Source organism: Coregonus lavaretus, assembly GCF_964263955.1.
Source record: "Coregonus lavaretus genome assembly, chromosome: 20".
NCBI lineage: Eukaryota > Metazoa > Chordata > Actinopteri > Salmoniformes > Salmonidae > Coregonus > Coregonus lavaretus.
This window is the reverse complement of record NC_140007.1, coordinates 38,984,672-39,002,545: the sequence shown is the minus strand read 5'-3', so window position 1 is coordinate 39,002,545 and position 17,874 is coordinate 38,984,672. Positions and strand designations below refer to the sequence as shown.

The 17,874-nt window shown below is 42.0% G+C and overlaps 1 protein-coding gene across 1 annotated transcript in view; it reads left to right on the top strand.

The window, feature by feature from the left end:
* Positions 1–4,426: 4,426 nt before the first annotated feature.
* The window catches only part of tac3a (tachykinin precursor 3a), a gene marked incomplete at its 5' end in the record, with an annotated part of 16,122 nt that continues 2,674 nt past the window's right edge, over positions 4,427–17,874 (top strand). Inside the window, 4 exons of the mRNA XM_084184707.1 lie at positions 4,427–4,543; positions 12,199–12,298; positions 12,698–12,730; positions 12,911–12,964. Of these exons, the coding sequence (XP_084040833.1) occupies positions 4,427–4,543; positions 12,199–12,298; positions 12,698–12,730; positions 12,911–12,964 (304 nt within the window). The remainder of the gene's footprint in view (positions 4,544–12,198; positions 12,299–12,697; positions 12,731–12,910; positions 12,965–17,874) is intronic.

The following is a 17,874-nucleotide window of genomic DNA, read 5'->3' as shown; positions in this document are numbered from 1 at the left end:
GGCACCTTGGGGGTTTGTGGTATATGGCCAATATACCACTGCTAAGGGCTGTGTCCAGGGACTACACGTTGCACCGTGCATAAGAACAGCCCTTAGCAGTGGTATATTGGCCATATACCACACGCCCTCAGGCCTTATTGCTTAAATATACCACGCCTAAGGGCTGTTCCTATGCACAACACAAAGCAGAGTGCCTGAATACAGCCCTTGGAAGTGGTATATTGGCCATATACCACAAACCCCTGAGGTGCCTTATTGCTATTATAAAATGGTTACCAACATTAATATAACAGCAAACAAGTCGTTTTGCGTCTTACCCCTGGTATATTGTCTGATATACACACGGCTGGAATGCTGTTTCAGCCAATCAGCATCAAGGACCTAAACGACCCGGTTTATAAATAACATTAATTGTGAAGAGAACGGATGTGGTTGAGGCTGAGTCAGAGACTGATCCCCAGTCACACCTCATGACCAGACTCCAGCTCCAATTTACTTTGATCTCAACTTCACAAAAACGCCCAGACAGGTTCAACATTAAAATTAGTCAACACTGAAATTGGGACAAGTTGTTCTGTACAAATTCCTTTATTTATTTTTATTTATTTAACCTTTATTTAACTAGGCAAGTCAGTTAAGAACAAATTCTTATTTACAATGACGGCCTACACCGGCCAAACCCGGACAACGCTGGGCCAATTGTGCGCCGCCCTATGGGACTCCCAACCACAGCCGGTTGTGATACAGTCTGGAAACGAACCAGGGGGTCAGTAGTGACGCCTCAAGCACTGAGATGCAGTGCCTTAGACCGCTGCGCCACTTGGGAGCCCGTTTATTTCCTCAAGGCCCCTGCACCGGACCATTTTTTCCCCCATGAAACCCCAATTGTTAGCCAAACAGTGATCATTTTGCAGAAAACGATTTAGACATTACGTTTACGTCAATGCCATAAACGTCAGTGTCATACATTTGAATGTCATGAATCACTTTGTTTTACAGGTGACTCAATATAATTTAATCACCTGTAAAATGATCATGCATTATTGTAAAGATCCAAGTGTGAACTGTTGGTAACAGGGAAAGACTGGGCCTGTCTAAATCGTTTTCTGCAAAATGATCACTATTTGGCTAACAATTGGTGCTTCAAGGGGGAAAAAATGGTCTGGTGTAGGGGCCTTGAGGAAATAAATGGGCTGGTATGATAGCAATAGGGCCGATTTCTGGTCCCTGTCCGTCCCTGGTTGGTAATGAGTTAAAAATACCTGCAGCGTGACATACTTTGACAACCTTTTTTAGGAACTTCCACAGAGCACTACACCACCACCACTCCCCTACCCTACCTCAACCCACTCCCCCACCCTACCCTACCCTACCTCACCCCCCCATCCCTGGTCCTCTGGGGCTGGCAGAGGGGAGAGCAGAGAGGGGAGAGGGAAGTGGGAAGAGAGGAGTGGAGAGAGGGAAGAGGAGAGTGGGGAAAGAGGAGTGGGGAGAGGCGGAGGGAGAGGGAGAGGGGAGTGGGTTCAGGGCCATATACCAGCAGGTAATCATCTCCTCTGGCACCATGCAGCTCCATGCAGCCCCATGCACACTGATAGCTCACTGTTAGTCCTCAGAGTGAGGTCGTATGATTAGGAGGAAGGGGAAAATCATCAATCAAAAATCATCAATTATGTAAAAAATGAAATAACTTCCTAGCCCCTACTTCTGTCAGATCTCTCCACCCCCAACCTGACCCCTCCGCACACCAGCCTGGTAAACACCACACACCCTCCATCCTCAACCTCGACCCCTGCCCTCAAAACCCCCACACTCTGCCTTATTTGTGGATCTACAAAATACAGTAACTATGAAATATGGCCTGGAGTTCATTATTAAAACATTACACTGTTAACCTTTTGTAATATGCAACATTTGGATCCCTGCCGGTCCTTTGTTGTTCCATGCATGTATTCCATCATCTATCTAATCACATTCCCTAGGGACTGAAGTCCTTGTATGTCTTATATCCCCTACGGTGTGTGTGTTATTTATATCTGTTATTTCCCCCACGGCCATTGTCCACAGGCTGCTATGATTTGAAGTTTATATCAATGAAAGATTGATATATGGGGCGGCACGCAATTGGCCCAGCGTCGTCCAGGGTAGGGGAGGGAATGGCCGGCAGGGATGTAGCTCAGTTGATAGAGCATGGCGTTTGCAACGCCAGGGTTGTGGGTTCGATTCCCACAGGGGGTATGAAAAAATAAATAATGTATGCACTAACTAACTGTAAGTCGCTCTGGATAAGAGCGTCTGCTAAATGACTAAAATGTAAAATGTAAATGTAAAGATTCATGGTTAGTACAGATGCGGTTTGCTATGATTCACAAAACGTCCATCCTCTGATTGCCAGAGTAGGCTTTAATTGTGAGGCAAAATAATTGTTGATTTATTTGCATACTGCTGATAAACACTACCTTGAGTTGCTTTCAAGTGTTGGTAAGAGATTGTATTCTCACTTTTTTTATAATAATGTTTTATGTTAGTATAATAATACATTTGCATATGAAGTAAACTATAAACCACCAAAACTCATTGTATTGTATTAACATTGTCCAGAAAACCAATGCTTCAACGAATGACTGATAATATGCTTCACATGTTTTAATCAATATCCTTCTTCCTTGCGAGGAAAGGAAGCGTACCCTTTGGGTCTAATGTCATGCTTGGGGTAAGTTGTAGAATGTATGTTTGATCGCAACGGCTGTCAAAATAATTTCAGTAGGAATTTAGCAGCAGAGAAAGCAATTTAAAAAAGACCTTTGGAAACACACACACACACTGACTGACTGCCAATCACTTCGACATCGTTAGCCATCTTTACAGTATCTCTTTCTGCTAATCAATTCGGCATGCTGGCAGCAGCTCAATTAGCTGTCTCCAAGACGTCCATCCATGTAGTCTCATGGTGCTGTGGCAGCTCCTATCTCTATAGTCTATAATGACTTCCTAGATGGATTAGGCTCTTTATTATTTATATTATTGTCAATGACCACTACAATTAAGCAATCAAGAGGACAGGGCACCACGTTGAGAGCAGCTATTTAGCAGTGAACTAGGGCAGAGCAAATGCACTTCTTGTATTCATCAGTCAAAGAGATAGAGAGAGTGTCTGAGCAACACTGTTCTATCAACTAACAGGTTATAGAGCAAACAACGCAATTATCACAACACATAGGTTGTAATATGGCTTTTTATTTTTTCTGGATTGGCGTCTCCGTTTATTTTACCCACGCACCGCTACTGGTTCTATTTGGTGGGACTGTCTTTCAAACTCATATTTTTTTGGTCTCAACCTGTTGGAAAATGAAACAATAAGAACCAACTCCAAGTCATGAATACAGGCCCTACCACTACAACCATTTGAAAATAAGAAAACCAACTGAAACCATGACACCATAATCCACTTATCTTCAGTACCAATTAGATTTGTGTCATGTATCAAAGAATAGGACTATGGAACGTTTGGGGACGCTGAATGGATCATGGTGTTCGTTTTTCGGATGACAGCTAGGCGCCACGGGCTCAATTTGAACGTCCTTGTCATCATCATGAGTGGTATGAATATGAGGGTACACGAGAATGTGATGTGACGTCGAGAACCCACCTACGTGTCTGCAGCTGATTGGACTCGCTCAGATACCCAGCTATCATTTAATGAACCGAGGTGGACTGGACATTTCACTGTCCTCGCGTATCTCGTCGCTCCACTGCAGGAGCTATCCACGCCTTGCATCACTCCAGAACGCACCTGGGCACACGCACGGTCCACTCCCGTATTTAACCGTATCTAACTATCTCATACATAATATTACCACTTCGATCGGAAAACAGGTAAAGAAGTATTTATTTTTTAGATAAATATGCCCTGTAATTGATGTACTATATATCTCGATTTTTAAAAATGATTTCTATGCCCGTCAAATGGCGTGCATATTTCAGGTACATTTGGATGCTGATAACCCAACTTTGACAGCAAGCTGAAGAAACAAACATTTTAGACTTTTGTTGTTGAAACGTGATTGATGTCCTTGAAAACATCCGAACAAAGCAAAATAACTGCCATTGTTTATTAATATAGACTTTAAATTCAAAATGAATGGCAACATTTCCGTGCGCATTACGCGTAATTTCAAACAAGGAGCCTTTTCCTTTTGTCTTTTTATTTTTAAATGTTTTTTAAAGATTGTATTGTAGAGTCATATCTGTCAGCTATATTATATTTATTGAGGGGCACTATTCCTTTGCGTAAAGTCAGGCTTAAATGTGATGCGGGTTTGGTTTCCGTGGAGCCCTTATCGAATTACTTAGCAAGTTGTTACTTGTTGTTTGGCTATATTGTTGCTAACCCATCGTCACTCACCTTACAGGTGGTGGTAAAAAGATGAAAAGCGGCATGTTGCTGGTGGCTCTGTTCCTCGCCATGAAACTCCACTCAAGCCAGTCCAGCTGCGAGGAACCTGCGGCTGGGGTTGGGGCACACAGATCAACCGAGTCAGAGGTATGGAAGTTTCTCAGCCAAACGTATCAATTTAAATCTCAGATTAGCGCGTACATTTTTTGTTTTTCCTTCAGATAATAAATAATATTTGTGAATTCAAATTACTGATAAAATACACTATAGCCAATGGGTTGTATCAAAGCCGGACTGTGGAGAGAACATTGTTTCATATGCCATTAAAACATTAAATGAGTTGGACGGAATTAATTCCTTAATATTTCACCAGACGTTGCCCACTGGGAACAAACGTCAGTTCAACGTCTAGTTATGATTTACATTTGGTTGAGTTGTCAACTAACGTGATTTCAACGTGAAATCAACAAAAATGTTCACCATGTCATTGGATTTAAGTTAAAAGTTGGTTGAAAAAATGACGAAATGCTCATTCATTGATGACTTTTTGAAAATACAATTCGTTTTCCAACTGATTCAACCTCATCACATTGATCTTTGGGGGGTTGGAATGACAGTGGGTGCTTACAGGTTTTTTCAATCACTTTGGTGCAATTTTCACAAGTACAGTATGTGTTACATTTTCACAACTCTAAGCACAAAAATCTAAACAGATCATCAATGGTTGGTGTTTCAAAACTCCAAGTACATTTTCAATTGACTGAGTACAACAAACAAATTCACAAAGTGACTTGTCACTCTTTCAATTTGGATACTTATTCAATCTAAGTATCTGCTTTTCAAAATGCAATATCCACTAACGTAATTTGTTAACTACTAAAACAAATGTAGGTAGTGCCAGGTAGTGCCAGTGTACAGTTGAAGTCGGAAGTTTACATACACTTAGGTTGGAGTCATTAAACCTCGTTTTTCAACCACTCCACAAATTTCTTGTTAACAAACTATAGTTTTGGCAAGTCGGTTAGGACATCTACTTTGTGCATGACACAAGTAATTTTTCCAACAATTGTTTACAGATTATTTCACTTATAATTCACTGTATCACAATTCCAGTGGGTCAGAAGTTTACATACACTAAGTTGACTGTGCCTTTAAACAGCTTGGAAAATTCTAGAAAATAATGTCATGGCTTTAGAAGCTTCTGATAGGCTAATTGACATCATTTGAGTCAATTGGAGGTGTACCTGTGGATGTATTTCAAGGCCTACTTTCAAACTCAGTGCCTCTTTGCTTGACATTTTTACATTTTACATTTTAGTCATTTAGCAGACACTCTTATCCAGAGCGACTTACAGTTAGTGAGTGCATACATTTCTTTTTTTTCATACTGGGAAAATAAAAGAAATCAGCCAAGACCTCAGAAAAATAATTGTAGACCTCCACAAGTCTGGTTCATCCTTGGGAGCAATTTCCAAACGCCTGAAGGTACCATGTTCATCTGTACAAATAATAGTACGCAAGTATAAACACCATGGGACCATGCAGCTGTCATACAGCTCAGGAAGGAGACGCGTTCTGTCTCCTAGAGATGAACGTACTTTGGTGCGAAAAGTGCAAATCAATTCAAGAACAACAGCAAAGGACCTTGTGAAGATGCTGGAGGAAACAGGTACAAAAGTATCTATATCCACAGTAAAACGAGTCCTATATCGACATAACCTGAAAGGCTGCTCAGCAAGGAAGAAGCCACTGATCCAAAACCACCATAAAAAAGAAAGACTACGGTTTGCAACTGCACATGGGGACAAAGATCGTACTTTTTGGAGAAATGTCCTCTGGTCTGATGAAACAAAAATAGAACTGTTTGGCCATAATGACCATCGTTATGTTTGTGGTGCTTTGGGGTGCTTTGCTGCAGGAGGGACTGGTGCACTTCACAAAATAGATGGCATCATGAGGAAGGAAAATTATGTGGATATATTGAAGCAACATCTCAAGACAACAGTCAGGAAGTTAAAGCTTGGTCGCAAATGGGTCCTCCAAATGGACAATGACCCCAAGCATACTTCCAAAGTTGTGGCAAAATGGCTTAAGGACAACAAAGTCAAGATATTGGAGCGGCCATCACAAAGCCCTGACCTCAATCCTATAGAACATTTGTGGAAGGCTACCTGAAACGTTTGACCCAAGTTAAATAATTTAAAGGCAATGCTACCAAATACTAATTGAGTGTATGTAAACTTCTGACCCACTGGGAATGTGATGAAATAAATAAAAGCTGAAATAAATCATTCTCTCTACTATTATTCTGACATTTCACATTCTTAAAATATAGTTGTGATCCTAACTGACCTAAGACAGTGAATTTTTACTAGGATTAAATGTCAGGAATTTAAATGTATTTGGCTAAAGTGTATGTTAACTTCCGACTTCAACTGTATATAGTTTGATTACTGCTGAACACTGTACATTTCTATATATTTACCTCATAAATGTATCAATTTGACATCAATTTATGTTGGAAGGTAAAACCAAATCATATATGGATGTGGCTGTAAATACTACATCATCATTCTTCATCAGCCAGTGTGCTTCAATAGGTCAAAGTAGAAAGAGTCACTATGTGCTACCATTTGGAATTATAGTGTAGTGTACAATGCACTGCTGAAATACCTATATACAGTGAAGGAAAAAAGTATTTGATCCCTTGCTGATTTTGTACGTTTGCCCACTGACAAAGACATGATTAGTCTATCATTTTAATGGTAGGTTTATTTGAACAGTGAGAGACAGAATAACAACAAAAAAATCCAGAAAAACGCATGTCAAAAATGTTATAAATTGATTTGCATTTTAATGAGGGAAATAAGTATTTGACCCCTCTGCAAAACATGACTTAGTACTTGGTGGCAAAACCCTTGTTGGCAATCACAGAGGTCAGACGTGTCTTGTAGTTGGCCACCAGGTTTGCACACATCTCAGGAGGAATTTTGTTCCACTCCTCTTTGCAGATCTTCTCCAAGTCATTAAGGTTTCGAGGCTGACGTTTGGCAACTCAAACCATCAGCTCCCTCCACAGATTTTCTATGGGATTAAGGTCTGGAGACTGGCTAGGCCACTCCAGGACCTTAATGTGCTTCTTCTTGAGCCACTCCTTTGTTGCCTTGGCCGTGTGTTTTGGGTCATTGTCATGCTGGAATACCCATCCACAACCCATTTTCAATGCCCTGGCTGAGGGAAGGAGGTTCTCACCCAAGATTTGACGGTACATGGCCCCGTCCATCGTCCCTTTGAATGCAGTAAAGTTGTCCTGTCCCCTTAGCAGAAAAACACCCCCAAAGCATAATGTTTCCACCTCCATGTTTGACGGTGGGGATGGTGTTCTTGGGTTCATAGGCAGCATTCCTCCTCCTCCAAAACGGCGAATTGAGTTGATGCCAAAGAGCTCCATTTTGGTCTCATCTGACCACAACACTTTCACCCAGTTCTCCTCTGAATCATTCAGATGTTCATTGGCAAACTTCAGACGGCCCTGTATATGTACTTTCTTGAGCAGGGGGACCTTGCAGGCGCTGCAGGATTTCAGTCCTTCACGGCGTAGTGTGTTACCAATTGTTTTCTTGGTGACTATGGTCCCAGCTGCCTTGAGATCATTGACAAGATCCTCCCGTGTAGTTCTGGGCTGATTCCTCACGGTTCTCATGATCATTGCAACTCCACAAGGTGAGATCTTGCATGGAGCCCCAGGCCGAGGAAGATTGACAGTGCTTTTGTGTTTCTTCCATTTGCGAATAATCGCACCAACTGCCAAATAAATAAATAATAATAATGTACAGTGAGGGAAAAAAGTATTTGATCCCCTGCTGATTTTGTACGTTTGCCCACTGACAAAGACATGATCAGTCTATAATTTTAATGGTAGGTTTATTTGAACAGTGAGAGACAGAATAACAACAACAAAAATCCAGAAAAACGCATGTCAAAAATGTTATAAATTGATTTGCATTTTAATGAGGGAAATCAGTATTTGACCCCTCTGCAAAACATGACTTAGTACTTGGTGGCAAAACCCTTGTTGGCAATCACAGAGGTCAGACGTTTCTTGTAGTTGGCCACCAGGTTTGCACACATCTCAGGAGGGATTCTGTTCCACTCCTCTTTCCAGATCTTCTCCAAGTCATTAAGGTTTCGAGGCTGACGTTTGGCAACTCGAACCATCAGCTCCCTCCACAGATTTTCTATGGGATTAAGGTCTGGAGACTGGCTAGGCCACTCCAGGACCTTAATGTGCTTCTTCTTGAGCCACTCCTTTGTTGCCTTGGCCGTGTGTTTTGGGTCATTGTCATGCTGGAATACCCATCCACGACCCATTTTCAATGCCCTGGCAGAGGAAAGGAGGTTCTCACCCAAGATTTGACGGTACATGGCCCCGTCCATCGTCCTTTTGATGCAGTGAAGTTGTCCTGTCCCCTTAGCAGAAAAACACGCCCAAAGCATAATGTTTCCACCTCCATGTTTGACGGTGGGGATGGTGTTCTTGGGGTCATAGGCAGCATTCGTCCTCCTCCAAACACGGCGAGTTGAGCTGATGCCAAAGAGCTCGATTTTGGTCTCATCTGACCACAACACTTTCACCCAGTTCTCCTCTGAATCATTCAGATGTTCATTTGCAAACTTCAGATGGCCCTGTATATGTACTTTCTTGAGCAGGGGGACCTTGCGGGCGCTGCAGGATTTCAGTCCTTCACGGCGTAGTGTGTTACCAATTGTTTTCTTGGTGACTATGGTCCCAGCTGCCTTGAGATCATTGACAAGATCCTCCCGTGTAGTTCTGGGCTGATTCCTCACCATTCTCATGATCATTGCAACTCCACGAGGTGAGATCTTGCATGGAGCCCCAGGCCGAGGGAGATTGACAGTTCTTTTGTGTTTCTTCCATTTGCGAATAATCACACCAACTGTTGTCACCTCCTCACCAAGCTGCTTGGCGATGGTCTTGTAGCCCATTCCAACCTTGTGTAGGTCTACAATCTTATCCCTGACATCCTTGGAGAGCTCTTTGGTCTTGGCCATGGTGGAGAGTTTGTAATCTGATTGATTGATTGCTTCTGTGGACAGGTGTCTTTTATACAGGTAACAAGCTGAGATTAGGAGCACTCCCTTTAAGAGTGTGCTCCTAATCTCAGCTCGTTACCTGTATAAAAGACACCTGGGAGCCAGACATCTTTCGGATTGAGAGGGGGTCAAATAGTTATTTCCCTCATTAAAATGCTAATCAATTTATAACATTTTTGACATGCGTTTTTCTGGATTTTTTTGTTGTTATTCTGTCTCTCACTGTTCAAATAAACCTACCATTAAAATTATAGACTGATCATTTCTTTGTCAGTGGGCAAACGTACAAAATCAGCAGGGGATCAAATACTTTTTTTCCCTCACTGTGTATATACAGTGGGGAAAAAAGTATTTAGTCAGCCACCAATTGTGCAAGTTCTCCCACTTAAAAAGATGAGAGAAGCCTGTAATTTTCATCATAGGTACACGTCAACTATGACAGACAAATTGAGGAAAAAAAATCCAGAAAATCACATTGTAGGATTTTTAATGAATTTATTTGCAAATTATGGTGGAAAATAAGTATTTGGTCACCTACAAACAAGCAAGATTTCTGGCTCTCACAGACCTGTAACTTCTTCTTTAAGAGGCTCCTCTGTCATCCACTCGTTACCTGTATTAATGGCACCTGTTTGAACTTGTTATCAGTATAAAAGACACCTGTCCACAACCTCAAACAGTCACACTCCAAACTCCACTAAGACCAAAGAGCTGTCAAAGGACACCAGAAACAAAATTGTAGACCTGCACCAGGCTGGGAAGACTGAATCTGCAATAGGTAAGCAGCTTGGTTTGAAGAAATCAACTGTGGGAGCAATTATTAGGAAATGGAAGACATACAAGACCACTGATAATCTCCCTCAATCTGGGGCTCCACGCAAGATCTCACCCCGTGGGGTCAAAATGATCACAAGAACGGTGAGCAAAAATCCCAGAACCACACGGGGGGACCTAGTGAATGACCTGCAGAGAGCTGGGACCAAAGTAACAAAGCCTACCATCAGTAACACACTACGCCGCCAGGGACTCAAATCCTGCAGTGCCAGACGTGTGCCCCTGCTTAAGCCAGTACATGTCCAGGCCCGTCTGAAGTTTGCTAGAGTGCATTTGGATGATCCAGAAGAGGATTGGGAGAATGTCATATGGTCAGGTGAAACCAAAATAGAACTTTTTGGTAAAAACTCAACTCGTCGTGTTTGGAGGACAAAGAATGCTGAGTTGCATCCAAAGAACACCATACCTACTGTGAAGCATAGGGGTGAAAACATCATGCTTTGGGGCTGTTTTTCTGCAAAGGGACCAGGACGACTGATCCGTGTAAAGGAAAGAATGAATGGGGCCATGTATCGTGAGATTTTGAGTGAAAACGTCCTTCCATCACCAAGGGCATTGAAGATGAAACATGGCTGGGTCTTTCAGCATGACAATGATCCCAAACACACCACCCGGGCAACGAAGGAGTGGCTTCGTAAGAAGCATTTCAAGGTCCTGGAGTGGCCTAGCCAGTCTCCAGATCTCAACCCCATAGAAAATCTTTGGAGGGAGTTGAAAGTCCGTGTTGCCCAGCGACAGCCCCAAAACATCACTGCTCTAGAGGAGATCTGCATGGAGGAATGGGCCAAAATACCAGCAACAGTGTGTGAAAACCTTGTGAAGACTTACAGAAAACGTTTGACCTGTTTCATTGCCAACAAAGGGTATATAACAAAGTATTGAGAAACTTTTGTTATTGACCAAATACTTATTTTCCACCATAATTTGCAAATAAATTCATTAAAAATCCTACAATGTTATTTTCTGGAAAAAAAAATCTCATTTTGTCTGTCATAGTTGACGTGTACCTATGATGAAAATTACAGGCCTCTCTCATATTTTTAAGTGGGAGAACGTGCACAATTGGTGGCTGACTAAATACTTTTTTCCCCCACTGTATATATATATATATATATATATATATATATATATATATATATATATATATATATATATATATATATATATATAATATTCCACTCATTATCTGAATTTCATCGATACACTGTAAGCAGAGAGACAGGCGATACTGTATCAGTTGACAAGCCACGTAAAAAAAAAGAAGGTGATCTTGTACAATGTTGCATGGGGCAGAAATGACATACAACACCGTGCTACAATTTTACAGTAGCCAACTGCTTTACTGTTGGCAATACCCCTATTTCTGGCGATTTGTCCTACGTATGTACTTTATAACGATAATGAAACTGTAAGATTTACATATTTCTCAACATGCTCACAACCTGCCATTGGATACAAATTATACTGTATGGGAAATTATATTTACCATCTGCTATTCTTTCTATTGAGCACTTCAAAATAAACATTTGTTTTGCTATTGGATTAAATGGTAGTTAAAATTACTAAATGGTGAGCCTATTATTATCTGATATATTGGTGACCAAATGAAAGGTTTTCATGGTATTTCACAGAAAACGTTTTTGCATGGATGACTCAGGGGTGAAATATGTGTGAAACCCCAATGAATGCACAATCAAAGGTACTGAACATAAAATAGGGGGCATTACAAGTGTTATCTAGTTTAGAGTTTTGTACTTGGGAGTTGATAAAGTATACCACTTACATCTAAAAAAAAAATGTGCCAAATTGATTGGGGGAAAAAAAAAGAATATAATCATGTGTCATCATTACAGGAGAGCCCAGGTTTGGGAAACCTCCAGCGAACCATTCTGAAGAGATATAACGACCTGGATTATGACAGCTTCGTCGGGCTGATGGGGAGAAGGAGTGCTTGTAAGCGTCAGCTCTGTCTACTCCACATCCTAGATCAATCGAACAAAGTTATTTATAAATACCTTTTTACATCAGCAGACAACAGTTGTCACCAAGTGCTTGTCCTGGCCTAAAGAGATGATGTTGTGTTGAGTCAAGCAATAGTCTTTGATGATGGATAGAAGGGTTTATACCAATGATACATTGGGTTATACTGATATGGTATTGTCACTGAGACTTCTCTGTTTTGACAAGATTGACAATGTGTCCTACAGTAGTCTTTATTTATTTCAAAACATGTTCAATGCTGATGCAGGTGTTCACTGCTGGTAAATGACATTCTTCACAGGACTAATTAACTTTTTATTGGAGATCTATTGGGATTGATTATTTTTTGACAATTGACTTGTTTTTCCCCAGATATAAATGGTCTACCACCATCTCCCCATAAAAGTTAGTAATAACCATTGATTTACTGTTTCTTTCACATATCAATAGAAATGTTATTCGCTTTAATAGAAAATTATGAGTCATGTCATATAATAATAATTCATTTAATTTGTAAAGCACATTTTTTTTAAATATACTGTGAACATCTGCATTTGATAATGACCTAAGCCTTTTTTGTAACAGGGGAGATGGATGATGTCTTTGTTGGGCTTATGGGGAGAAGAAACTCAGAACTTGGTGAGTGTGGGTGTATGGGCATATGTTACTCCCCTCAGAATGGAGATCTGAGAGCAGTAGGATAGTAATCTGAAATACGGTGGAAAAAATGAAGCACATGAGAACATTTCAATTTAATCAAGTGACTCAATTTTAATAATCAATCACATGTTGAATAAATTAATATTCATATATTAATATATATATATATATATATATATATATATATATATATATATATATATATATATATATATATATATTTGTTACTTTTACCCCTTTTCGTGATATCCAATTGGTAGTTACAGTCTTGTCCCATCGCTGCAACTCCCGTACGGACTCGGGAAAGGCAATGGTCGAGAGCCATGCGTCCTCCGAAACACGACCCTGCCAAGCTGCACTGCTTCTTGACACACTGCTCACTTAACCTGGAAGCCAGCCGCACCAATGTGTCGGAGGAAACACCGTACACCTGGCGACCGAAGTCAGCTTGCAGGCGCCAGGCCCGCCACAAGGAGTCGCTAGAGCACGATGGGACAAGGACATCTCGGCCGGCCAAACCCTCCCCTAACCCGGATGACGCTGGTCCACCCTTATTAAACTCTCCAGATCATTTTCCATTAATGGATGTCGATTTTACTTGTTTTGACTGCTATGATTAAGGAATAAGGCCGGAGGAGGTGTGGTATATGGCGAATATACCACAAAGAACAACCCTTAGCCGTGGTTTATTGGTAATTTACCACAAACCCATGAGGTGTGCCTTATTACTATTATAAACTGGTTAGCAACGTAATTAGAACAGTAAAAAGTACGTTTTTGTTATTCCCTTGGTATACCATGTCTTTCAACCAATCAGCATTCAGCGCTCAAACCACCCTGTTTATAATTGTAAATAAACCCAGTTTGCGCATGTGCATAACTATAGATAAATCCGACAGGATTTTGACTACAAACCATTATAAATCGCCTATTTGCGAGATTGACTTGTTATTTCAATAGGCATAGGCCACTGACTAAAATCTGGGTTTATAACTTCAATTCAACTTTGCCATGGTTTGCTGAGCTAGATGCAGGTAGCATATAGCCCCTGATAGGCCTACATGCCAACATCTCATTTCAGGGAAAAGTCCACAATGTGGAGAATTATACATTTGCAATCTAGCTCGTTAATATGTTTTATGGAAAATGGGTGTCTCCATAATGACCTACAACTGGTCAAAAGTTGTCACGATGTGCGTGCTAATCTGTCTCCGTGACTCAGTGAAATATACATTTATATGTATCTTTTTTTTAAAAGAGAGATGCCATGGCGGCCGCGGTGCAGTTTAAAGTAGGCCAAAAACCCGCCACTCAATAGATTTTCACCCGCGACATCATTTTCAAAGTAGCCCAATTTTGCTGGAAAACTGCGAACATGTCAACACTGAAGCCAGCTCAGAACTCCATTGATTCCTAGGCCAACACCAAAGTTAGAGCGCCCTCTTGTGTCCTGACTGTAATTGCATCTACTGCTGCATAATAAATACCTGACTGCATAGGAATGGATACTTAGTCCAGCAAAATAAAAAAGGTATCCCCTGAATCCCCTGTACTTTTAGTTCTAACTCAAGGATTTTCAACCCGCTACACTCTCCACCTCTTTAAAGTGGCCCTTGCCATTACTCAGTAAGTCTGTAACTGAACGGGTATGTCTGGTGTTCTGTATAGGTTTCGGTACTGGTATTGATATTGGTCACACCACTAACATTGGTAAGTAGACATACATATTGGTAGAGTGGGTGCTAGAGTTTGCTATAAGGCATGGATGTTAGGTCTCCACACCTGGTATGTCGGCTGTCCAAGTGTGTCATAGGTTAGCATCCCTTCCTCTACGCATTGCTGATCTGAATCCATGAGGTCATTCATACATGAGGAACCATTGTCTGGATTGGGCCCAACTTCAGTTTCGGGAGTGTCATCTCTCCTGTCAACATGATCCTCTCTCCCTTCAGGATTGTCCCAATTCTCATTGTTTGGTTCTGTTTGGTTCTGATCTCTGATTCCTGCTTCATGTTCTCATCCTAACTTCTGTATCCTGAATACAGGGATGAAACACATAGGCCTGTTCTCTCAGTGATTTTGTCTGAGGTCTTGGGTGTTCTGCGCTTGCAACTGGGTTAACTCCTGGAGACCAAAGTCTTCCTCATTAGAGTCTGCTGAAGTTTCATCCCCATCTCCTCCATGTTCCGTGTTTGATGTTCTTTTTCTAGCATGCTGTTTCCTCTCTTCCAAGGTGTCATGTTCCACACAGGTAAGTAATTCACTAACATCAGCACGTTGCGATGGAGCACTCTGATGCCTTTAGCACCATTCTTCCTTTCCACCTTGTAGACTGGTCCTTCCCCAATCTTCTCTACCACCCTGTGTATGGCACCCTCCCAGTAGGCCTTGCCTGGTCAACTTGCCTGGTCCTCCTCTCTCTGACATATTCTTCACCAAGACTCGGTCTCCAGTTTGGAGGGCCACTGTCTTTGCACCGTGGCCGTAGTGTCTTTTGCCTTTAGCCGAGGACTTTTTACTGTTTTCAGATGCAACTCTGTAAGCTTCCTGCATTTTGGTGGCCTAGTTCTGAGCGTAGACTGGGTGTGACACCTGTTCGTCACTCTGATTGAGGCCAAACAACTGGTCAATGGGCAGGCGGGGTGGCTGGCCAAAGAGAAGGAAGTGTGGTGAGAAGCCTGTTGCTTCGTGACGAGTGTAGTTGTATGAATGTTCAATATGAGGCAAGTGGTCTTTCCATTGTTATTTATTTTCATCAGGAAGGGTGCGAAGCATCTGTAGCAGCGTATAATTAATCTGTTCCACTGGGTTTTCCTGAGGATGATATGGCGCTGGGCGGGAGTGGCCGACCCCTGCCAGCTCCTGAAGGCTTCCAAAGAGTTTGTTTTCAAATTCCCAGCCTTGATTATGGTGGAGCCTCTGAGGATATCCAAAGATGGGTATGAACTCATGAAAGATGTTCTCTGCTGCATTCTTTGCAGGCTTGTTGGGGGTGGTGTAGGCCTGTGTAAACCTAGTGAAATGATCAACTAATACTAAGATGTATTCAAAATCCCCCTACTGTTCTAAGTGCAAAAAGTCCACTGAGACCAACTCAAAGGGAGCACTTGATGTAAGCCCATTGGTGCTTTCTGCGGCACATTTGGTATTTTCTGCTTGATGTAACTACATTTCTTTGAGACATAGTCCTCAACTTCTTGTTGCATAAATGGCCAGTAAAACTGCTCTCTCACCAGGTGAGTGACCTTATCTGCACCCACATGCCCCATGTCATTATGAAGGTGTTTCAACACAGTGGCCTGCTTCCTGTCACCACCAACCTTTCTGGAAAGGATTCCATTCTCAGTCTGCAGTTTTGTCCACTCATGCAGCAAGCGTTTGGCTCTCACACACAGTTGCCTTTTCTCGGTGTCTGTTGGTTATTGCCCCTTTAACTTGAAGGTCATCACTTCCTTGATGCCCTGATCATTCTCTTGGGCAGCTTGGATGTCCTCAACAGTTAACGGTATCACGTCTTCCCTGACATTAGTGTTGTCAGGAACTGGAAGACTGATTGACAGTGCAGCTGCCCATATAGCCTCTTTTTCTTTGACGGCTTTGCTTCCCTGCCAGATGGCAGTAATGACATCTTGAGTCATGTTGTTGGTGAACTTGCGTTCACCCTGTTGGAGGTCAAGTGGGTTTCTGGATAGCGTGTCTGCGTCAATAGACTTTCCCTGAGCGGTACTTCATGTCAAAATTGAAGTTTGCTAGTTTACCCACCCATCTGTGCCCTACAGCGTTAAACCTGGCAGTACTCATCACATATATCAGGGGATTGTTATCTGTGTATATTGTAGAAGATGGGGCGTAGTAGAGATAATCACAGAACTTGTCACAGTCAATTTTAGAGCCAGGAATTCAAGCTTTCTGGAGTGTAGCTGATAGTCATTTTCAGCTGGAGACAAGGTCCTCGACCCATAACCTATCACTCGTAGCTTTCCCTGCTGCCTCTGGTAGAGTACTGCACCAAGACCCTCATTGGAGGCGTCTGTATGTAGGGAGAATGGTTGGTCAAAATTTGGGTATGCCAGAACTGGGGTTTGGGTAACTGCATCCACTAACCTGTCTACAATGGCCTGGTGGGCTGCTGTCCATTCTACTGGCATCTTTGATGGCAAATTGACCTGAATATTTTTGTTTTCGGCTTTCCTTTGGATTTCAATGTTCTTTTGGACATTTTGCTTTCCACTGTATTTTTCACAGTCGGTCTGGAGAAGTTCATACAACGGTTTTGCGAGTCTCGAGAAATCTTCAATGAAGGACCTCTTTATCTAGTTGTTTTGCACTGCTTGGTTCCTGAAACAGCTCACTACTGTCTTTACCTTTCATGTGTGATTTGAGAATTGTTTTCAATTCAGCAACTGTAAGCCCCTCATAGTTAACTAACATCTCTTTGAATGTGCCCGATTTGATAACCTCGAGGACAGCTCTAACTACCTACGATTCAGAAATGTTTGCTCTGGTTCCCTCATCAATTTGCTTACAAATGCTACTGTAACTAATATCAGCACCTGAATCGGTTATTTGACCACCAAATACCTTAAATTCGCGTTGTGGCAGAAGGGCTGCCACGTCTGACACTCTCAACAGACTACTAGGAGGCATGTGTAAGGTCCCTGGATTGCTGGTGTCAGGAACGGCGACGTCCTCAGGAACCTGCACATGGCTGTTGTACGTTGGTGTGTCTGAGAGTTTGTTGTCTGTTGACTCCCGATGTCCTTGTTGGTTGTCCTTCGATGGAGTCCGGTTCTTCTCTCTGGCTGTTGTGTAGTCGTCGGTGTCCCACAGCAGTTGGGTGACAAGATCCTGCAGAAAGAGCAGCTGACCGACGCCCTCATCTTCCAGCT